We start from the raw sequence: 19,769 nt of genomic DNA on the forward strand, positions 1-19,769 counted from the left end.
GCGTTCCCCGGCCAAAGCCCACTCTCACTTTTTTTCTTAACCCAAAATTATGCTTCTAACATGCTTCACAATCGACGTGTTCCTATTTGTCTCAGTGTACAGTAATCTCCATATATAAAAGGCAAAGTTGTGAATGTGTCTGTTCAAAATGTTTAGCGTACTTCCCGACATGCAACAAACTTGAAATTTGCTATGTGGGTACTTTCCAGACTGTACACCATGCAACAATTATAAAAATACACTTTTTGTAGGGGGGGAGCTCAATGCATATATTTTTGCACGGCAAGTGAGCTGTGACGTCAAACCTGTCACGTGACCCGCGCATGTGGAAGCGTAACGCATTTTAGTGGTTAGCGTGCTGTGTATGTGTAATCTGTGTGTGGAAGTGTAACGCATTGTAGTGTAGTGGTTAGCGTGCTGTGTATGTGTAATCTGTGTGTGTAATCTGCGTGTGGAAGTGTAACGCATTGTAGCGTAGTGGTTAGCGCACTGCGCTACGAACCCGGCGACCCGAGTTCGATTCCCGCTTACGGTCACTCAGCCTCAAACGAGTGACTGCTGTGGTGTCAACATCGCCACTGGGGAGACAAAGGCGGCCGGGCGTGGTGCTGGCCACCCACCCCCTCGTGTGCCGTGCCGGCCTTCATAGGTGCTCGCTAACAGCACTTGCCCCCTACAGGCTACACGGGGGATTTTGTCTTTATCCTGTGTGGGGGGGGGGGCTGCGTAGCGATTCGTGCGCTGCGCTACAAACCCGGCGACCACGAGTTCGATTCCCGCTCACGGCCACCACCGGTGACGATTACTTTAACCGGTGATGGGCCTCCCCTACGTCGACTCAGCCTCAAAACGCGTAACTGCTGTGGTTGTGAACATCGCCACTGGGGAGACAAAGGCGGCCGGGCGTGGTGGATCCAAGTCCCGGGCGAAGCCGGGTAGTACAGCTAGTTCTATCATAAGGTACACATGACATCTCTCCAGTGTGCTCATTCTCACACTTAATAAGTTCCGTCTTGATTTGAAGCTTTCGTGACTGCAGGAATCCATACTCTCTGGTTCTTTGCGGTAAAGTCATGTAGATAGAAAAAATAATAAAAGAAAACACGACGTTTCGGTGGCTTGCGTTGCGACCGAAACGGTCGTGTTTATTTGTTCTATCTACGTGACTTTATGTTCCACGTTATCAGTGGGTCGTATTTCATACACGCGGTTGCCACCTGTCCCGGCTTTGCCCGGACAGTTCGAGAATTGGCATTTCTGTTCAAGTGGCAGGAATTGATTTGTTCCGAGCTCTGATGGCATAGTGTTTGAACCTTTGTACTCGATTCTTCAGTCTTGATGGACCAAGGTTGACTTGAGAAATGTGCCTGGGCTCGCCGCGGAAAATGTGGCAACCCTACCACCCACCCTCCGGCCAACTCATTGACCGACCGACCGACCCATCTTCTTCACTCATGCACCCAATCACCAACCCACCCTCTTGGGTTGCCACCAAGATCTCGGTGGCAATGTTGAACTGCACAGTTTTAGGTTTGCTCTGTGGAAAAGGTGGCAACCGGCCTAGTTCCAGGTACGAAAGCAAAACTCGCCAAGAACCCCAATGCCAGAGAAACCAAAATGACTGCACCAATGTACAGCAATGTTAAACAGAATCATCATCCCAATGGTAAACACGCCGAATCAAGTTACCAAGAAAAATGTCAAATAACGTCGGTTAGTTTCCGATAAAACAGCAAATTTCAACGCGTTTCTTGGGGGGGGGGGGGGGGTCTTAAAGGAGCGGCTGTAGATTCCACCTTGCCATGGCCGACGAATGTTTATCCACCGTTGCCCAATGGCGTGACTGCAGGCACATGAAGACGTTGAGCTGTGTAACACACGCGATAGGCTTTTTAATATCACCATTTAACCTATGAAACAAAAGGTACTATTGTACAAAAGGAAGGGGGGGGGGCGCAAACATTGATCGGGAACCACGCAGTCCGGTCGCGTCACCGCGCCACATTTAAATTCGCCCGCCGAATGTCTCAGCAACAAAATGACTCCGGGGGGAGGATTGGGGGGGGGAGGTGACACTGCTGCTCAAAACTCCTTCCCAACCAAAGTCAAACGCGTTCGTGGCATCATCTCCGTCCGTCTGTAACGGTCACGGCAACTGTGGTAAAGATGAACGTGGACAACAACAAGTCGACTATCAAATGGTGCCGCTGTTCGGGCGGTAGTGTGGCCCGTACTTCTTGCAGCGCTGTGGAGGCGGAGAGGGTTGTGTGGTGGTGGGACCCACCACACAAATGTGGTGAAACTCCCGTCCACCCGTCGGTGGCGTCCGAGGTTGCCATACCCTGGATCGCCAGGAGGCGGCAGTACAGAAAATGGACAAAGCGCCATCGGTTTCCATCCGGGTGGTAGCACCTCGTGCGCCCGTGGGTTTACTCCCGCTTGTTATAAGCACATCATTAATTTGGTTGAATACATCTTAAAATAAAAACACAACTACAGGACCCTCGTGTAAAGAAAAAAAACAGTCGTGCGGCTTTCCTGGACAAATAACCAAATTATGATTATTACCACCCTACAAGAACACTGGCCACATTGATCAAAGGGGTTCAAGAACACTGGCCACATTGATCAAAGGGGTTCCCCGCACCTTGAGATTAGAAGCAGCGCTCGATGGATGCATTTGCCTCGCAGGCCAACGGGGGGGGGGGGGGTGGAGGAGACGTCGCGTGGCCAACCTCGCGCACCGCTGTGGACATCCTCAGGAGCTGCAGTGAGGAATCTCGGCTGGTCTCCACTCTCAGAACAAATGCGAGATCCGTCACCTCAACTCATCGAGTTGTCCACAAGCAGCGCGTGGGGGAAGAGAGCGGCCCGCGCAGAACCGCTCAACGTCTGTGCGCCCGAGCCAGAACAAAAAAAAGGCCACACTCGGATCGCGAGCGGATTTGTAACCCTAGGCGCAAACACTCGCACGTTATTTAATGCTCCAGTGGAGGCGCCTTCCGCAGCAGGTGGCGTGAGCGAGCAGTTGCTGGGCTGCGCCTTAAACGCGAATGCTACCGTGCGAGTCGCGTGGGTCGCGTGCGCTGTGAACTCGAGGCTGCTCCTCTACCCAGAACCTCCCATTCCCGAAGGGACCAAACGACCGCTCCTTCGCCGCGTCATTCCGCCTTCGAGCTGCCCGGCAAAATCGTCGCAACGCGCGTTACCACGCATGCAATTTAAACGTCGATACCAATTGATATATAGAGTTAAATTAGCGAAGCACCCAGTATACAGTTCACCCGGAATGAAAAAAAAGCATCAACTGTTACATCAAGCACGGCTGCATTGCGGGCACGAAGTGAATATATACAATCGGCATCGATTCCACGGCTTCTTACGCCGACGTGACGCGTATCACGAGAACTCGTCAAATCGGAGAGCGCCGCTCGGCGAGACGTTGAGCACCTGCGTCGGTATGAATGAGATGACGAGACAGGTTTGAGCAGCATCGCCGAGCACAATACACCAGCGAACGGGCGATTGATGAACACAATGGGCACTCGTCTCTTGTTGAGAAGCTCCAGGCGTATTCTTGGTTCTTTCGGTAAAGTCACGTAGAAGGGAAACAATAAAATAATAAAAATATAGAATAAAATTCTCACGACGTTTCGACTGCAACACAAGCAATCATCATCAGGTGTGAAACCCACAGCAAGAAAATTTTAAAAAAGTGGCGTTTTTTGGCTTAGCAATCATTGGAAGGATTTGATCAACCATTTCGGGTCTTAATTGAATGTTCACGCTTACGGTGGCTTTCAGACCACATCCATTATTTTCGTCTCCCCCCTCCTCTTTTCCGAACATAGATGGACTCGTCCATCTGAATAACTGCCAAATCGCTCTCCGTGGTGCTAACGTAAAAAAAACCCGCCACTTTTTTCAAAATTTCTTACTGTGGTTTTCACACCTGATGATGATCGCTTGTGTTGCAGTCGAAACGTCGTGAGAATTTTATTGTTTTATATTTTTATTATTTTGTTTCCCTTCTACGTGACTTTACCGAAAGAACCAAGAATATGAATCCCTGCAGTCACGAAAGCTTTAAATCAAAATTTAAGCTCCAGGCGGTTGAAGCCGGCTGCACTTCGCCGAGGGGGTTTTACTGAACCCAACGCAAACGCGAGAGACCCCCCCCCCATGCGTGTCGCGTGCTGCGACACGGATGGGGTCGCTCCCGGGATGGATTACGCGTGGCGACGACTTTCGCCGTTAAGGGGACATTTCGCACTGGTTCCCGTGTTCCCACGCGTATCGCGCGCTTTTTAGATGGTCTTCTGCGGCCGTCTGGAACGCTCTCTTTCCTTCCGATACCAGGAAGCCGCTGGAGCCATGCTCTTTTAAATAGTCTAGATTGTTTTTGTTGCGTTGAATTTGTTCGTTGTCCTTACCCCGCGCACCTCGGATTAGCACGGCTGGCTACGTGCGGTGCGAAAGAAGTTCAACGTGCACGTAATCGTACGTGTAAATGTACGATTACACTTTAAACAACTTTCATTGCTTATGCACTAAGTTGAATCGAATACATTTTATAACATTCATCGTTGAATTTGAACTTCTAAAGTAATGCTCAATCATTTAAAAAAGTCAACATTTTTAGACGTTAATAGCTTACACAGTGATCGCGTCAATCGTCAACACGGCGCCACGCGTCGGCACTCGGGGCAGTAAATGCAGGCGACGTTGCGGGAGGCGACGCCAAATTTGCTGCATCCCTGTAGTAGTAGCTACACATGTAGCTACTCGTAGTAGCTACTACTTTCAAGGGTCTCGCGCTAAACTTTGGAATAAAGTCCGGTTCAGTGATCTGCACTTGCTCTACTACTATAGTGCTATACCGCCTTCAAATTTTATTAACGACTGGGTGTTTAAGGTTAGCGATTTGTCGTATTATCTGGCTGTATAGCAAATTAAAATATACACTTACTTTACTATGCAAGTAAACATTAGTGTTTTTAATATATATTTTTTATTTAGGGCCCCTTTATCACATATGCTACAGGCCCCGCACTAGCTTCATCCGGCATTGATACCTGTCAACCTCTCATCAGTGCTGCCTACCTTATTAGACCAATTCAGACCTTAGTGGCCACCCCGTGCTCTTATAAATCTCAACGTTCATCCTACAAAGTCCCATCACAAGGGAGAAACACAAAAAAACACTTTTTTTCCAGTATTGAAACGGCTGTACACCGTATGGACCTGAAAACTCAATTTCCCTGTACAAGAATACCGGGGTAAACCGTGTGGGTTGACAGATATGATGCATTTGGGGCCAAAGCCAAACTCCCCCCGAATGCGATTCATGGGCAGAATCCGGGCACGAGCTGCCAATTTGCCAACGACTCTGTTTTCCCAATTCGATTAATCGACTGTTTTAACACCTCAGTGGATGTCGCGCGGTCTGTCGTGGCTTTGTTGGGGGGGGGGGGGGGGTAAGAATGGACATGAAATCGACGCGTCATTGCACCTAAAGCCGTGCAGTGTCGAGACTCAACAAGTGTCGCAGGGTTAATCTCAGCGGCCAACAATGCGTTCGCAAACACTCAAAAGCACGCACCGTGGGGACAGGGGTGACGATGCCCGAAGAACGCGACAACCCACACACGTGTTCTTAACGCGCACTACCGCTGAAGGGGTCAATGCAGAGTTCTGTCCGTCCGCATATAACGCGGTGGGTTGAGGGGCTTGATGACGCTCGTAAACCTGAACGAATAAGACGGTAAACTTCGGAATAAAGTCACGTCGATGTTATCGAGTTACCCTCTTAATAATCGGCCAAAGTGATCAAAAGGGGTTCCCCAGAACTTTTGAAAACTCAAACCAGAGAAAAAATGTACCATTTAGAAGCACGCAAACGCATCTCTGTGACGACAGCTGCTCCGGCGGCTTCTGCACCGGAAGATATTTCTTCCGCACATCGCAGAGCATCACAGGACATCCATGCGTGGCGCAGGTCGTTTCTGCCTCGTCGTTGTAGCCTCCCCGACGGATCGGCCCCGCAAGAGGCACAATCACGTTCAGCAGATCCCCACTTAGCCCGCATCGTCACTCTCAACAAAAGCGCCTCCGCTACTCTGGGGCCATAACCACGCCGTGGGTTTTCAAGGGCACCACAGATGCCCCCTGCTAAGTTTGAAGCAGCGCTCGCGGTCAACCCGCGATCCCGAGCCAGTGCTGGAAATTCTATGTTCGTACGGCGGAGGGAAGTTTATCCACAAGTCACCATCGAATTCCTGCAAAGTAGTACCAGTTTAGCGACCACCGGTACACGATGATGGGCTGAACAGCGTGCCGGTGAAACCGCTAGTCTGAACCTCCTTTCTTAGGCCGGGCGATCGACGGCCTGGCCATAACCACCCAAGACTTGCGTTCATCATCAGCCATGGTCAATCCACTGCTGGATGAAGGCCTCACAAAGCTGCTGCCATCTCTCACGATCTTGCACAATGTACGACATGCATCACAACTCCAAAAATATATACCTTCGCAATGTATATCGCGTTCAATATAATTAATGTTCGTAAAAAAACATCACAAGTACTGTGGGCAGGTCCAGGTACATCCCAACATGCATCGCTGTCCGCCCCCCCCTCCCCCATGCATTTGGTTGCACCACGCGTTGTTTGGCCCGGCGCGTCGTCCGACGTTTCGCTCCACATGCTGGAAAAATAGACGATGGCAGGGAATTCCAGTCTGGCCGTCGACAGGATGTGGAGTTTAGGATCACTTTCGTCCACGAGTTGTCCTTCTCGGGGGTCTGGCTGACTAGAGCAGTCACATTTAGTGTTTGTCGCCCCTCACCCTCACATTTAAAAACTAAATAATATCATCAGGTCAGCCAATTGCCAAACACGATAAACCCTTAAATATAGACACAGCCAACTAACCATGCTGTTTCGTCGTCCTCGGCGCACTTGGGACGCTCTGACAAGGCGACAGTCCTCGCCTGCGTCTGCACCCTCGCTGGTTTCCTCTCCCGGCGGTGCGCCACTGCTGCTGCTGCCGCCACCACCACTGCAGCAGCAACGGGAGGCGCAGCAGGAGGCGCACTGGTTCTAGGAGGGTGGAGACATGGCCATTGCCACGCTCCGCAGGTATTTCCTCCGCTCGCAGCCGTGGCAAAACCAGTGGGGTGGGTGGGGGGGGGGGTGGAGGGGGTGATTGCCCCCTCCTCCGTGAGACCCCAAAGAGTTGTAATTTATTGATATCAGAAATTTTTTATTTAATGTGTTATTTTACTTTTGTTGGGCCATATTGTATTAAAAATGCCCGGCATTCTGAAAGCACACGGACTGCCCCCCTTCCAATGTTTGGGAAGTTTTTAAAGCCGCATCTGACTCGGCAGGCATCTAGTAATCGTCAACTAAGGTGAAAAACAAATACACGTGACGAATATGACATCACCACCGATCCCGCTAGGGAAATCAACGCTGGCACAAACAATGCATCACTAAGTCGATCAACAAAACCCCTACGCATGCAATACATTCAAGGGCAAACAACGTACAGGTCCGCCAGAGCCCAGCTAGGCGTGGGTCGGCGCCGCAAGAACACGACGCAACACCTCCCTCTCCCTAGAAACCTGACGGGCACTCGGTGCCGATGCTTGGCCACCCGGAGGAACGACCGGCGTGGTGGAGAGGGAGGCATTCAAGACGCCCGCAAAGTGAAATTCCAAAACAACTCAACTTTCATTTTAATACCACAAGCGGTTTGCAGGTCTCTCGGCAGACTAGAGACAGCCACGATTGGTGGGAAGGAATCGCCCGGTTGACAGCGGCGACCCTTGACATGCAAACGTTACGACTGGGCTGGCATTGTGGTGGGTGGGGGTTGGCTGTGAACTATGACCAGGCCTTAGTCGGCCGGGGTCTGTGTGGGTTGGTGACCAAGAAAATATTTCCATACCCGGGACACCACATCCAGTATGCCTCACTATGGCTGTCACTACTACTAGGCACATGCTATCAACTCCCGTCTATACCAGCGACCCGGAGAATACTCAGTGAAAAAATGAATCCCGGGACAAGACGGTCACGAGCTCTCACGCCGATCCGGTCGCTAACCCCTGAACCCTGTGCGCGGGTGGCAATTGGCGGCGCGGTGATGCGAACCGCCACGATAAGGAACGGTGGGGGGGTCAAGATAAATAAATGAAACCACGAGCGATGAGCTTGCACGTTTGGTGGGCATGGTTGGACTGTGTCGTGTCAGCCATGTGCGAGTGAGCCAGCGGGCGTGTGGGCGAGCAGGTGGGTTGACAGGTTGCCAGGCGGGCGAGCGAGCGGCCGGGCGATGAGCTTCACATGGCTTTGTCGGGCGCTGACGCGTAGCCCTGGTGGTAGGTGGGGTGCACCGGGTATGGTGGCTGAGGAGCTGGGTTTCACACGCACACACAAAGAGACAGAAGTCACCCGTATTGGCTTGAACGGTTGGAAAAAGTGCTAATAGGGTGCTGATAGGGAGCACTTATTACGGTCAGGATGGCACACGAGCAGGTGGTGTGGCCAGCACCACACTAGGACGTCTTTGCTTGCTCAGTGCTGATGTTTACACACCGCACCAGGTACTCATCTGAGGCTTAGTCGACCTAGGGGAGGCCCGGTTCACATAATCGTCACTGGTATTGGCCATGAGCAGGAATCGAACTTGGGTCACTGGGTTCATAGCGAAGCGCGCTAACCGCTACACTACTACTCCCCGCTACACTACCGCTCCCCACACACACGTACTTAGGTACCCATTCATGTACACACAAACGCACACAGCGATGTGGAGGCGCGCCGGTTAGCCGGGGCTCCGTCACCAGCATCGGGGTTACTCACCCATGGCCGAGTCGTAGGAGGGCGGCGCCATGGGGTACGGCTGGTACGGGGGGCCCTGAGGGTTGTAAGTAGGCCCCTGCTGGGGGTATCCGGGCCCCTGGGGGTACCCCGGCCCCTGGGGGTACCCGGGTCCCTGGGAGTAACCGGGCCCTGCAGGGTAGACGGGCCCCATTGGGTAGGCAGGGTACGGCTGGGCCGGTGGGGGCCCCATAGGGGGCTGCTGGGGGTAGGAGCTCTGTCCGGGGCCCGGCTGCATGTTCAGCTGCATGTGCTCAGCTGTGACGGACAGAACGAAGACGCGCGGTCAGAGACAAACAAGAACAACGCAACACGAGCCAAGTTGAACAAATCCGCGAGCGTGACCAAGTCATCGCACCACCGCCAGACGGCCACACGTAATGACGCGTGGCCAGGGCCCCACCGACTACCGTACCGGTGGTGTAGGAGCGGAGGTTTCCCTGACGCCAGCGTCGGATGAAGCAGCAGGAGCACATGAAGCAGCAGATGGCGGTGATGACGATGACGAGGAAGACGAAGATACTGGACGCGATCCCGGCGACCGTTCCGGGGCTGCGGTGCGAGACAGGGCGGTGCACGGGGTGGCGGCCGTGAGTAGGAGTGTGAAGATGTTTTTTAGTTTTTTATGCTTTCCAAATTAAGCCGGGTCCACGTTGGAGCCATCGGCTGCGCCGGCAAACCGCGCAAGAAAATCGCACAACCTAGTCGCCTGCGACTGCTTTCGTCCACACCTGAGCGAGTAGTTGGGCAGTGAGGAAATTAGGCGGGATGCGTTCAGGGTCCTAACAACCAATCGTAAATCGTGAACGTGCAGAACGTGATGAAACAAGTGTCGAGCAGCTACACAACCAGCAACCGGTTGTGCAGTTGCACAATGTTGCATGACCGTTCGGGTGCAGCTGTCAACCAAACCCGGCCAGAAGGCCGACACGGGACCAGTCAATTCTCGAGGATGGTTGGCAACTTCCCAAATCCTGAGGATTCGTCAAGTCCCCAGGGATCGGAGTTGACGAGTGAGTCGTGGGACAGCTAACTGCATAATGGTTCCTGCGGTGAAATTGCGGTTACCCCTACTCAGAAATCCTGGCACGCCCACAGTCCACAGCCAAAACACTAATGTCTTGACTGAACCAAATCAGCACGTTACAATGCTACCCCAAACCACATCACCACCATTAGCAACAAGGCCTCACCACCCCAAACCCTCAACTCTGACTGCTGAACTCCAAACCCTGAACCATGAATCCTGAACCCTTAACCCTGGCCCACAAACCCTTAACCCCAAACTCGGTGCTCACTTCACGGCGAAGTAGGTGCAGTGCTTCTGCATGCGCTCGGAGATGCGCTGGCTGGACACGGAGCAGCACGAGCGCTGGTAGCAGCTGCCACAGCACGACTCGGGGAAGATGCAGTTGATGCCACGGTGGAACGTTCCATTCTTGTCCGAGTAGCCCAGACACTGGCGGTCTCCGGAGACTAACGGACAGAGACGCACGGAGGCACCACACGTGCATTAGCGGGCGATTGCCTTTTTTCCCCACTGCGCGAGCGAGCCGTGCCCCGGGGCCGTACCCAGCCAGCTCGGCGCGGCTCAAAAGGTCCCAGGTTGGTTTTCCACTGAAAAAGTAGAGTCGTGCCGCCGACGTCACGTGCATTGAACGAGTCGAGGCGCTTGTCGATGACCCTGCGACGCCATGTCCTCACGGCGTACCGATTGACGTCACGCGATGAATGCATCGTTAGCCCCATCTGTGGCCCTGCTTGGCCCCCCGAGTCAGATTCAGACATCTGCTTGTGAAGCCAGCGCAGCACGGTTTTCTTCCGGCTAAGCAAATCTCCAGTGGAAAAGCACCCGTGCCGTGAGAGCCCCGCGCTGGCTTGGCTTGGATGTGCCAATGGATAGGGGTGCATGAGCCTCAAGGAAGCCCCAGTCACTCAGTTATCTCTGTTCTACGTCTACGAGGATTCGTTTCTCCCTATAGGCTAAAACAACCCACCCACTTTGAGTTTGTAGAATGTCGATGTACTCTAGTTTGGCTCTAAAAGCCAAAAGGAAGACCCACTGGGTTTTATATGAAATGATGTAGGATGTCAATGAACCTTTGGTTGGCTCTGAGCATATGCAACCACCCAGCAGGTTATACAACAAGAGTTTGCACCACACTAGTGTCTTGGTGTGGCTCCAAGTGTGCGCTCAGTGACAATGGCAAAGCCAGGATTTTCAGGTAGGGAGGGGCAACCCCTCCAGCAATGAAAAATGAGAGAGGAGTTGTTCGTAAGTAAGGACTTGTCCCTTGCTTTTTATTCGACGCGTGTGCGGCGATGGCTCAGCCATCGATCGAGGGTCGAATTCGAACCGCGTTGTGTGATCGGTATCGCGCTCGCTGAAGGTGTTTGCCTTTCAGGGAAGTCGTGTACTGTATACGAAACTGCGCACAATTCTGAGTCACTTATAACTGCTTTGCCGTTACTTATTGCCAATTATGGACTCAGACTCATCTCTCAGAGTCCCTGGCATATAATATGCTACACAGTGGCAGTGGGGGTCGCAAAATGCGACAGTGTGGCTTATTGGGCCTGAGAAGCATGCAAGTTACCCAGTCTCACGTGTAACCATTTGAAGGGCACCACCAGTGGCAAGCTGTCCCCTATGCCCACAAGGTGGGAATTAGTCTGCCAGTAGGCGAGCAGTGATCGTTGTGTGTCATCCCAATTTCAGTAATGTCTAGAATTTGGCAAATTGGGCGACATTGCCGGGGGGGGAAGGAGGTATTTAACGTCCACGGCATTCACCGTGGGGCGCCTGCTGCCGGGGATCGAATCGAATCGCGAACATCTGCGACAAGCGGGCAAAGCGCAAACGTTGAGCCACGTGAAGCGCCGCCAGATAACCAACCTCGGGGGGAGGGGGGGGACCCCCTCCGGACACGTGCGTGCGTTTGTTTGTTGAACAACTAATGTCGCACCGCACGTACTAAACCGATGATCGTCTGGGATTTTCTGTTTGCACAGTCACATAGTCACTTTTGTTTTTCTTGTTCGTGTTTTTATTTTTTTTGTTTGTTGTGGTTGCACCCGATTCAAGAGCCGAATGGCTCACAGAGCTATAAAAAATAAAAGATACACTGAAACTGAGGTGCGGGGGAAGGGCTACAAACTAAACGCACATACACAACGCACATTTCAAGGAATTTGTTTTCAATCCGGTGGGATTTTGACGAGCGAAGTTGGCGTGATGATGGTTCATGCCCCTTGTGTGTGTGTCTGTGATGTTAACGAGTGCGACCTCGTAACGGAAATCGTTCGGCAACGGGAAGCCAATGCATGCTCAAGCGGGCACATCACACAGGACCACCGGTAACACACTCGTCTCCGCCATCAAAGCACAGGGCAGCCACGAACAGCAGCAACAACAACAACACCACCACCGCAACTGTGTAACATCAAACGCAGCGGAAATAACCTCAACTGCACCACCACCATCAGCAACCTGTTACAGCATCAACCGCAGCAGCAGCTACTACAGCATCAACCCCGCCACCAAATTTAAACGAGCAACAAATGAAACAACAAACCGTAGGAGCAGCAACAACAACAACTGTGGTAGCAGCAGCTGTTGTGGGCGAATTGCGTGAATTGTATCGGGGCTATGTCAACACCGCGGCGAGGTGGGACCCTGCCCAGACCTCCCGAGTCCACACCCCTGAGAACCCCCGCCAAGAACCCCCCCTAACCCCCCAGCCCCCCAGCCCACGGCTCTGACCCCCTCTCTGTTCCCACTTGGCCCTCAAACGCAGACACCCAGCCCCCCCCCCCCACACCAATCTCACACCACACTGGCTCAATCCCATTAACCCCATACAACAGTGGGGGGTTCAAAGACCCAGGCAGAAACATCGAGACACCCGCTCCACAACCTCGTGGGAGCCCCGACCAGAGGAGCCCCCACGCGTCTCTCGCGGCCCCCGTGTCTCGCACTCAAAGGCCCCTGGGGGGTGGTGACTCAACTCTCACCTCATTAGGCTTGGACCATGACCCAGCAGCTTGGTCCCAAGGACCCTAGCGAGGGGTCCCAAGGACCCTAGCGAGGGGTCCCAAGGACCCTAGCGAGGGGTCCCAAGGACCCCAGCGAGAGCCCCCTAACCCCCCCCCCCCCCACACTTGATGCCCGGCCCCCGCTTTTACCCTCGCCGTGGGCGGCCAGAAAGCAGAGCAGGGCGAAGACGAGGAGCGGCGGCGGCGGCGCCGGCATCGCGTCCCTGCGGCGTCTCCTCCCCCGAATCCTCCGACGAGTAGACCACCACCACCACCTCAACCCCTGCGGCGTCTCCTCACCACCACCTCAACCCCTGCGGCGTCTCCTCACCACCTCAACCCCTGCGGCGTCTCCTCACCACCACCACCACCTCAACCCCTGCGGCGTCTCCTCACCACCACCTCAACCCCTGCGGCGTCTCTCCCCGCCTGTCTCCTCCCACTCTCCTGCCGCCGCTGCCGCTAGGCCTCTCGTCTCCCTCCTGTAATCGTGCCGGCTCTCTCCTCTCGCACGCTCTCCGCCAAGCTCTCTCCCCTCTCCCTCGACTCTCCCCTCGCTCTCTCTACTCTCCCCTCGCACTCGCCGTCCACCCTCCCCTCGCTCTCTCTCGACTCTCCCTCGACTCTCCCCTCGCTCTCTCTACTCTCCCCTCGCTCTCCCTCGACTCTCCCCGGACACTCTCTCGACTCTCCCCTCGACTCTCCCTCGCTCTCTCTACTCTCTCTCGACTCTCCCCTCGCTCTCTCTCTCGACTCTCCCCTCGCTCTCTCTCGACTCTCCTCTCGCCCTCTCTCGACTCTCCCCTCGCTCTCTCTCGACTCTCCCCTCGCTCTCTCTACCCTCTCTCGACTCTCCCCTCGCTCTCTCTCGACTCTCCCCTCGCCCTCTCTCGACCCTCCCCTCGCTTTCTCTCGACTCTCCCCTCGCTCTCTCTTGACTCTCCCCTCGCTCTCTCTCGACTCTCCCCTCGCACTCTCTACCCTCTCTCGACTCTCCCCTCGCTCTCTCTCTCGACTCTCCCCTCGCCCTCTCTCTCGACTCTCCCCTCGCTCTCTCTCGACTCTCCCCTCGCTCTCTCTCGACTCTCCCCTCGCTCTCTCTACTCTCTCTCGACTCTCCCCTCGCACTCTCCCTCGCTCTCTCTACCCTCTCTCGACACTCTCTCGACACTCCCCGGACTCTCCCCTCGCTCTCTCTCGACTCTCCCCTTGCTCTCTTTCTCGACTCTCCCCTCGCGCTCTCTCGACTCTCCCCCTACCACCCCCCACCGTTTGCTTTGAGGCCGTCACGTGGCTTTGGCCCCGCGCTCTCATTGGCGACGACGACTCTGCCGTCACTCGCCGCGTTACGCACTTCCGCTTCGGGGGTCGCGTGCGACGCCACGTGACCGCGAGCGGGGTTAATTCGCCTCATGAATATTAACAAGTGTGACTGGCCTTATGAACATTAACAAGGCTGACTGGCCTTATGAATATTAACGAAGGTGGCTGGCCTCATGAATATTCACGAGGCTGAGTGGCCTCATGAATATTAACGAGGGTTACTGGCTTCATGAATATTAACGAGGGTCACTGGCCTCATGAATATTAACAAGGGTGGCTGGCCTCATGAATATTAACGAGGGTGGCTGGTCTCATGAATATTAACAAGGGTGTCTGGCCTCATGAATATGAAGGAGGGTGGCTGACCTTATGCATATTAACGAGGGTGACTGGCTTCATGAATATTAACAAGGCTGGCTGGCCTTATGGACATTAACAAGGCTGACTGGATTTTGATTTAAAGCTTTCGTGACTGCAGTAATTCATATTCTTAGTTTTTTCGGTAAAGTCACGTTGAAGAGAAACAACAAAATAACAAAATATATATAAAACAATAAAAAATTCTCACGACGTTTCGACCATAACTCAAACGGTCATCATCAGGTGTGTTGGTTTGCATAAATTTATTTGTAAACGGCACATTTATTTATTTATAAAAAAAAACGTTGGCGTCACGCGCAGCGATTTGGCAGTTTGCCCAGGACTAGTCCATCTATTTTTTTGAAAAGAGGAGGGGGGAGACGAAATTTTTTATAATGTATGCTGTCTGAAAGCCACTGTAAGCGTGAACAATCAATTAAGAACTGAAATGGTTTATCAAATCTTTCCAATGATTGCTAAGATAGAATCCATCTTCTCGGTTGAAATTGTCTCTGTGCTTGTATATGTGGATAGCCTCATGAACGAATCTCTCATGGAAGCCAGATGGCTTACAAAGAACCTCCGTCTTGGAAAAGTCAATGGCATGTGAGCCTACTGAATTAGAACAATGATCTGCTACGGCCGAGGTGTTGGTCCTACCGTGTTTAAGGTCTGCTTTATGTTCACGAATGCGGTCCGAGACATGGCGTTTGGTTTCTCCAATGTAACTACTACCACAGAGGCAACTTAGTTTGTAGACACCAGGGTATTGTATGTCCGGAATCACATCTTTTACAGACGGAACCAGATCACAGAGACAATTTCAACCGAGAAGATGGATTCTATCTTAGCAATCATTGGAAAGATTTGATAAACCATTTCAGTTCTTAATTGATTGTTCACGCTTACAGTGGCTTTCAGACAGCATACATTATAAAAAATTTCGTCTCCCCCCTCCTCTTTTAAAAAAAATAGATGGACTAGTCCTGGGCAAACTGCCAAATCGCTGCGCGTGACGCCAACGTTTTTTTATAAATAAATAAATGTGCCGTTTAAAAATAAATTTATGCAAACCAACACACCTGATGATGACCGTTTGAGTTATGGTCGAAACGTCGTGAGAATTTTTTATTGTTTTATATATATTTTGTTATTTTGCTGTTTCTCTTCAACGTGACTTTACCGAAAAAACTAAGAATAAGGCTGACTGGCCTTATGAATATTAACGAAGGTGGCTGGCCTCATGAATATTCACGAGGCTGACTGGCCTCATGAATATTCACGAGGCTGACTGGCCTCGTGTATAATCACTAGGCTGACTGGCCTCATGAATATTAACGAGGGTTACTGGCTTCATGAATATTAACGAGGGTGACTGGCCTTATGAATATTAACAAGGGTGGCTGGCCTCATGAATATTAACGAAGGTGGCTGGTCTCATGAATATTAACGAGGGTGACTGGCTTCATGAATATTAACGAGGGTGACTGGCTTCATGAAGATTCACAAAGCTGACTGGTCTCATGAATATTAACGAGGGTGTCTGGCCTCATGAATATGAAGGAGGGTGGCTGACCTTATGCATATTAACGAGGGTGACTGGCTTCATGAATATTAACAAGGCTGGCTGGCCTTATGAATATTAACAAGGCTGACTGGCCTCGTGAATAATAACGAGGCTGACTGGCTTCATGAATATTAACGAGGGTGGCTGGCTTCATGAATATTAACGAGGGTGACTGGCTTCATGAATATTAACAAGGCTGATTGGCCTAATGAATATTAACGAGTGTAACTGGCTTCATGAATATTAACGAGGGTGGCTGGCTTCATGAATATTAACGAGGGTGACTGGCTTCATGAATATTAACGAGGGTGGCTGGCCTCATGAATATTAACGAGGGTGACTGGCTTCAATAATATTAACGAGGGTGACTGGCTTCATGAATATTAACGAGGGTGGCTGGCCTCATGAATATTAACAAGGGTGACTGGCTTCATGAATATTAACGAGGGTGACTGGCTTCATGAATATTAACGAGGGTGGCTGGCTTCATGAATATTAACGAGGGTGGCTGGCCTCATGAATATTAACGAGGGTGGCTGGCCTCATGAATATTAACGAAGGTGGCTGGCCTCATGAATTTTAACGAGGGTGGCCGCCCTCATGAATATTAACAAGGGTGACTGCTTCATGAATATTAACGAGGGTGGCTGGCCTCATGAATATTCACGAGGTTAAACTGGCTTCATGAATATTCACGAGGTTAAACTGGCCTCATGAATATTCACGAGGTTAAACTGGCTTCACGAAAGTTCATGAGGTTAAACTGGCTTCACAAATATTCATTGACGATCGTGCGCATTCTTGAGGCTCGTTTGGGTTCGGCAACGCAATAATCTGGCCAACGTTGTTGTGGTTAGACCCTCCACCACCCGACACAGCCAAACAAATGAGTAACGTTGGCCTAATGGATAGACATCAATCACATCGATCCTAATGGGTCGCATTATCCCAAGGGTGGGCAACAAAAATTAATGTTTTTTGTCCGGTAAAATGAACCAACTCAACATTTCACGAGCCGCCATGCACTTGTGTGGTGAATTCGAGACGGCGACGGCCCTTGGTAAATAACGCCACGAAGTCGGTCCCTTTTTGGCACCAGGGACCGGTTTCGTGGAAGACAAATTTTTCCCGGATCGGGGGGGGGTTCATCATTGGGTCTTTCCCACTTTCCAAAGAAGCTCTCCAGCGACGTTTGTTTTTTTACTCATTTTGGCTACTCGGGGTTAGAGCTTGTCGGCTTCATACCAACACTGTGACTGAGACAAGTGCGCTGTGCGGGAAAGAGGCGCGGATGGAAGTGGAAAATAATAAAATAATGGGGGCGGGCCACGCGGACTCACCGCTCTCACCTCCTGCTGCTGTGCGGCCCGGTTCCTAACAAGCCACGGACCGGTTGGGGACCGCTGCGGCTTTACGCGCCCTCTGCACGCGGTGGCCAGCGCGACGTTCGCGCCCCTTGTGGCTTCAAGCTGCGGCCGTGCCCGCTAGCTGCTCCACGGCGTGTTTAAGTTGGGTGATTGTTTAAGTTGGGTTATTGTTTAAGCTGGGTTATTGCTCACTGATTATCCCCTATTAAGGGTGAAACGTGGCTTACCTGGTTACCTTCACAGATTCCTTACCTGGTTACCTAGACGACATATCCCCTACCTGGTTACCTAGACGACAGATCCCCTACCTGGTTACCTAGACGACAGATCCCCTACCTGGTTACCTCAATGACAGATCCCTTACCTGGTTACCTAGACGACATATCCCCTACCTGGTTACCTAGACGACAGATCCCCTACCTGGTTACCTCAATGACATATCCCCTACCTGGTTACCTAGACGACAGATCCCCTACCTGGTTACCTCAATGACAGATCCCCTACCTGGTTACCTAGACGACAGATCCCCTACCTGGTTACCTAGACGACAGATCCCCTACCTGGTTACCTAGACGACAGAGCCCTTACCTGGTTACCTGACGACATATCCCCTACCTGGTTACCTAGACGACAGATCCCCTACCTGGTTACCTCAATGACAGATCCCCTACCTGGTTACCTAGACGACAGATCCCCTACCTGGTTACCTAGACGACAGATCCCCTACCTGGTTACCTAGGCGACATATTCCATTCTCTGGTTACCTCAATGACAGATCCCCTACCTGGTTACCTAGACGACAGATCCCCTACCTGGTTACCTAGACGACAGATCCCCTACCTGGTTACCTCAATGACAGATCCCCTACCTGGTTACCTAGACGGCAGATCCCCTACCTGGTTACCTAGACGGCAGATGCTTTACCTGGTTACCTAGACGACAAATCCCCTACCTGGTTACCTAGACGACAGATCCCCTACCTGGTTTCCTAGACGACATATCCCCTACCTGGTTACCTAGACGACATATCCCCTACCTGGTTACCTCAATGACAGATCCCCTACCTGGTTACCTAGACGGCAGATCCCCTACCTGGTTACCTAGACGGCAGATCCCCTACCTGGTTACCTAGACGACAGATCCCCTACCTGGTTACTTAGACGACAGATCCCCTACCTGGTTACCTAGACGACATATCCCCTACCTGGTTACCTAGACGACAGATCCCCTACCTGGTTACCTAGGCGACATATTCGCTACCTGGTTACCTAGACGACATATCCCCTACCTGGTTGTCTAGACGACAGATCCCCTACCTGGTTACCTAGACGACATATCCCCTACCTGGTTATCTAGACGACATATCCCCTACCTGGTTACCTAGACGACAGAGCCCCTACCTGGTTATCTAGACGACAGATCCCCTACCTGGTTACCTAGACGAAATATCCCCTACCTGGTTACCTAGACGACATATCCCCTACCTGGTTATCTAGACGACAGATCCCCTACCTGGTTACCTAGACGACAGATCCCCTACCTGGTTACCTCAATGACAGATCCCCTACCTGGTTACCTAGACGACAGAGCCCCTACCTGGTTACCTAGACGACAGAGCCCCTACCTGGTTACCTAGACGACAGATCCCCTACCTGGTTACCTAGACGACAGATTCCCTACCTGGTTACCTAGGCGACATATCCCCTACCTGGTTACCTAGACGACAGAGCCCTTACCTGGTTACCTAGACGACAGATCCCCTACCTGGTTACCTAGACGACAGATCCCCTACCTGGTTACCTCAATGACAGATCCCCTACCTGGTTACCTAGACGACAGAGCCCCTACCTGGTTACCTAGACGACAGAGCCCCTACCTGGTTACCTAGACGACAGAGCCCCTACCTGGTTACCTAGACGACAGATCCCCTACCTGGTTACCTAGGCGACATATCCCCTACTTGATTACCTAGACGACAGGGCCCCTACCTGGTTACCTAGACGACAGAGCCCCTACCTGGTTACCTAGACGACAGAGCCCGTACCTGGCTACCTAGACGACAGATCCCCTACCTGGTTACCTAGACGACAGATCCCCTACCTGGTTACCTAGGCGACATATCCCCTACCTGGTTACCTAGACGACAGAGCCCCTACCTGGTTATCTAGACGACAGATCCCCTACCTGGTTATCTAGACGACAGATCCCCTACCTGGTTACCTAGACGAC

General features: G+C 52.2%; 1 protein-coding gene across 1 annotated transcript; it reads right to left on the minus strand.

The window, feature by feature from the left end:
* Positions 1-1,872: 1,872 nt before the first annotated feature.
* On the minus strand, positions 1,873-13,813 carry LOC116952349 (protein shisa-4-like). The gene is made up of 5 exons (XM_032971624.2): positions 13,074-13,813; positions 10,187-10,364; positions 9,304-9,440; positions 8,871-9,146; positions 1,873-8,421 (listed from the first exon to the last, which is right to left on the minus strand). Exons 1-5 carry the CDS (start codon positions 13,138-13,140, stop codon positions 8,348-8,350), a joined length of 732 nt encoding a protein of 243 aa, XP_032827515.2. The 5' UTR covers positions 13,141-13,813; the 3' UTR covers positions 1,873-8,347.
* Positions 13,814-19,769: the final 5,956 nt, after the last annotated feature.

Source organism: Petromyzon marinus, chromosome 46 (assembly GCF_048934315.1).
Source record: "Petromyzon marinus isolate PM22_M1 ecotype Great Lakes invasive population chromosome 46, UKy_Petmar_22M1.pri1.0, whole genome shotgun sequence".
Classification (NCBI taxonomy): Eukaryota; Metazoa; Chordata; class Hyperoartia; order Petromyzontiformes; family Petromyzontidae; genus Petromyzon; species Petromyzon marinus.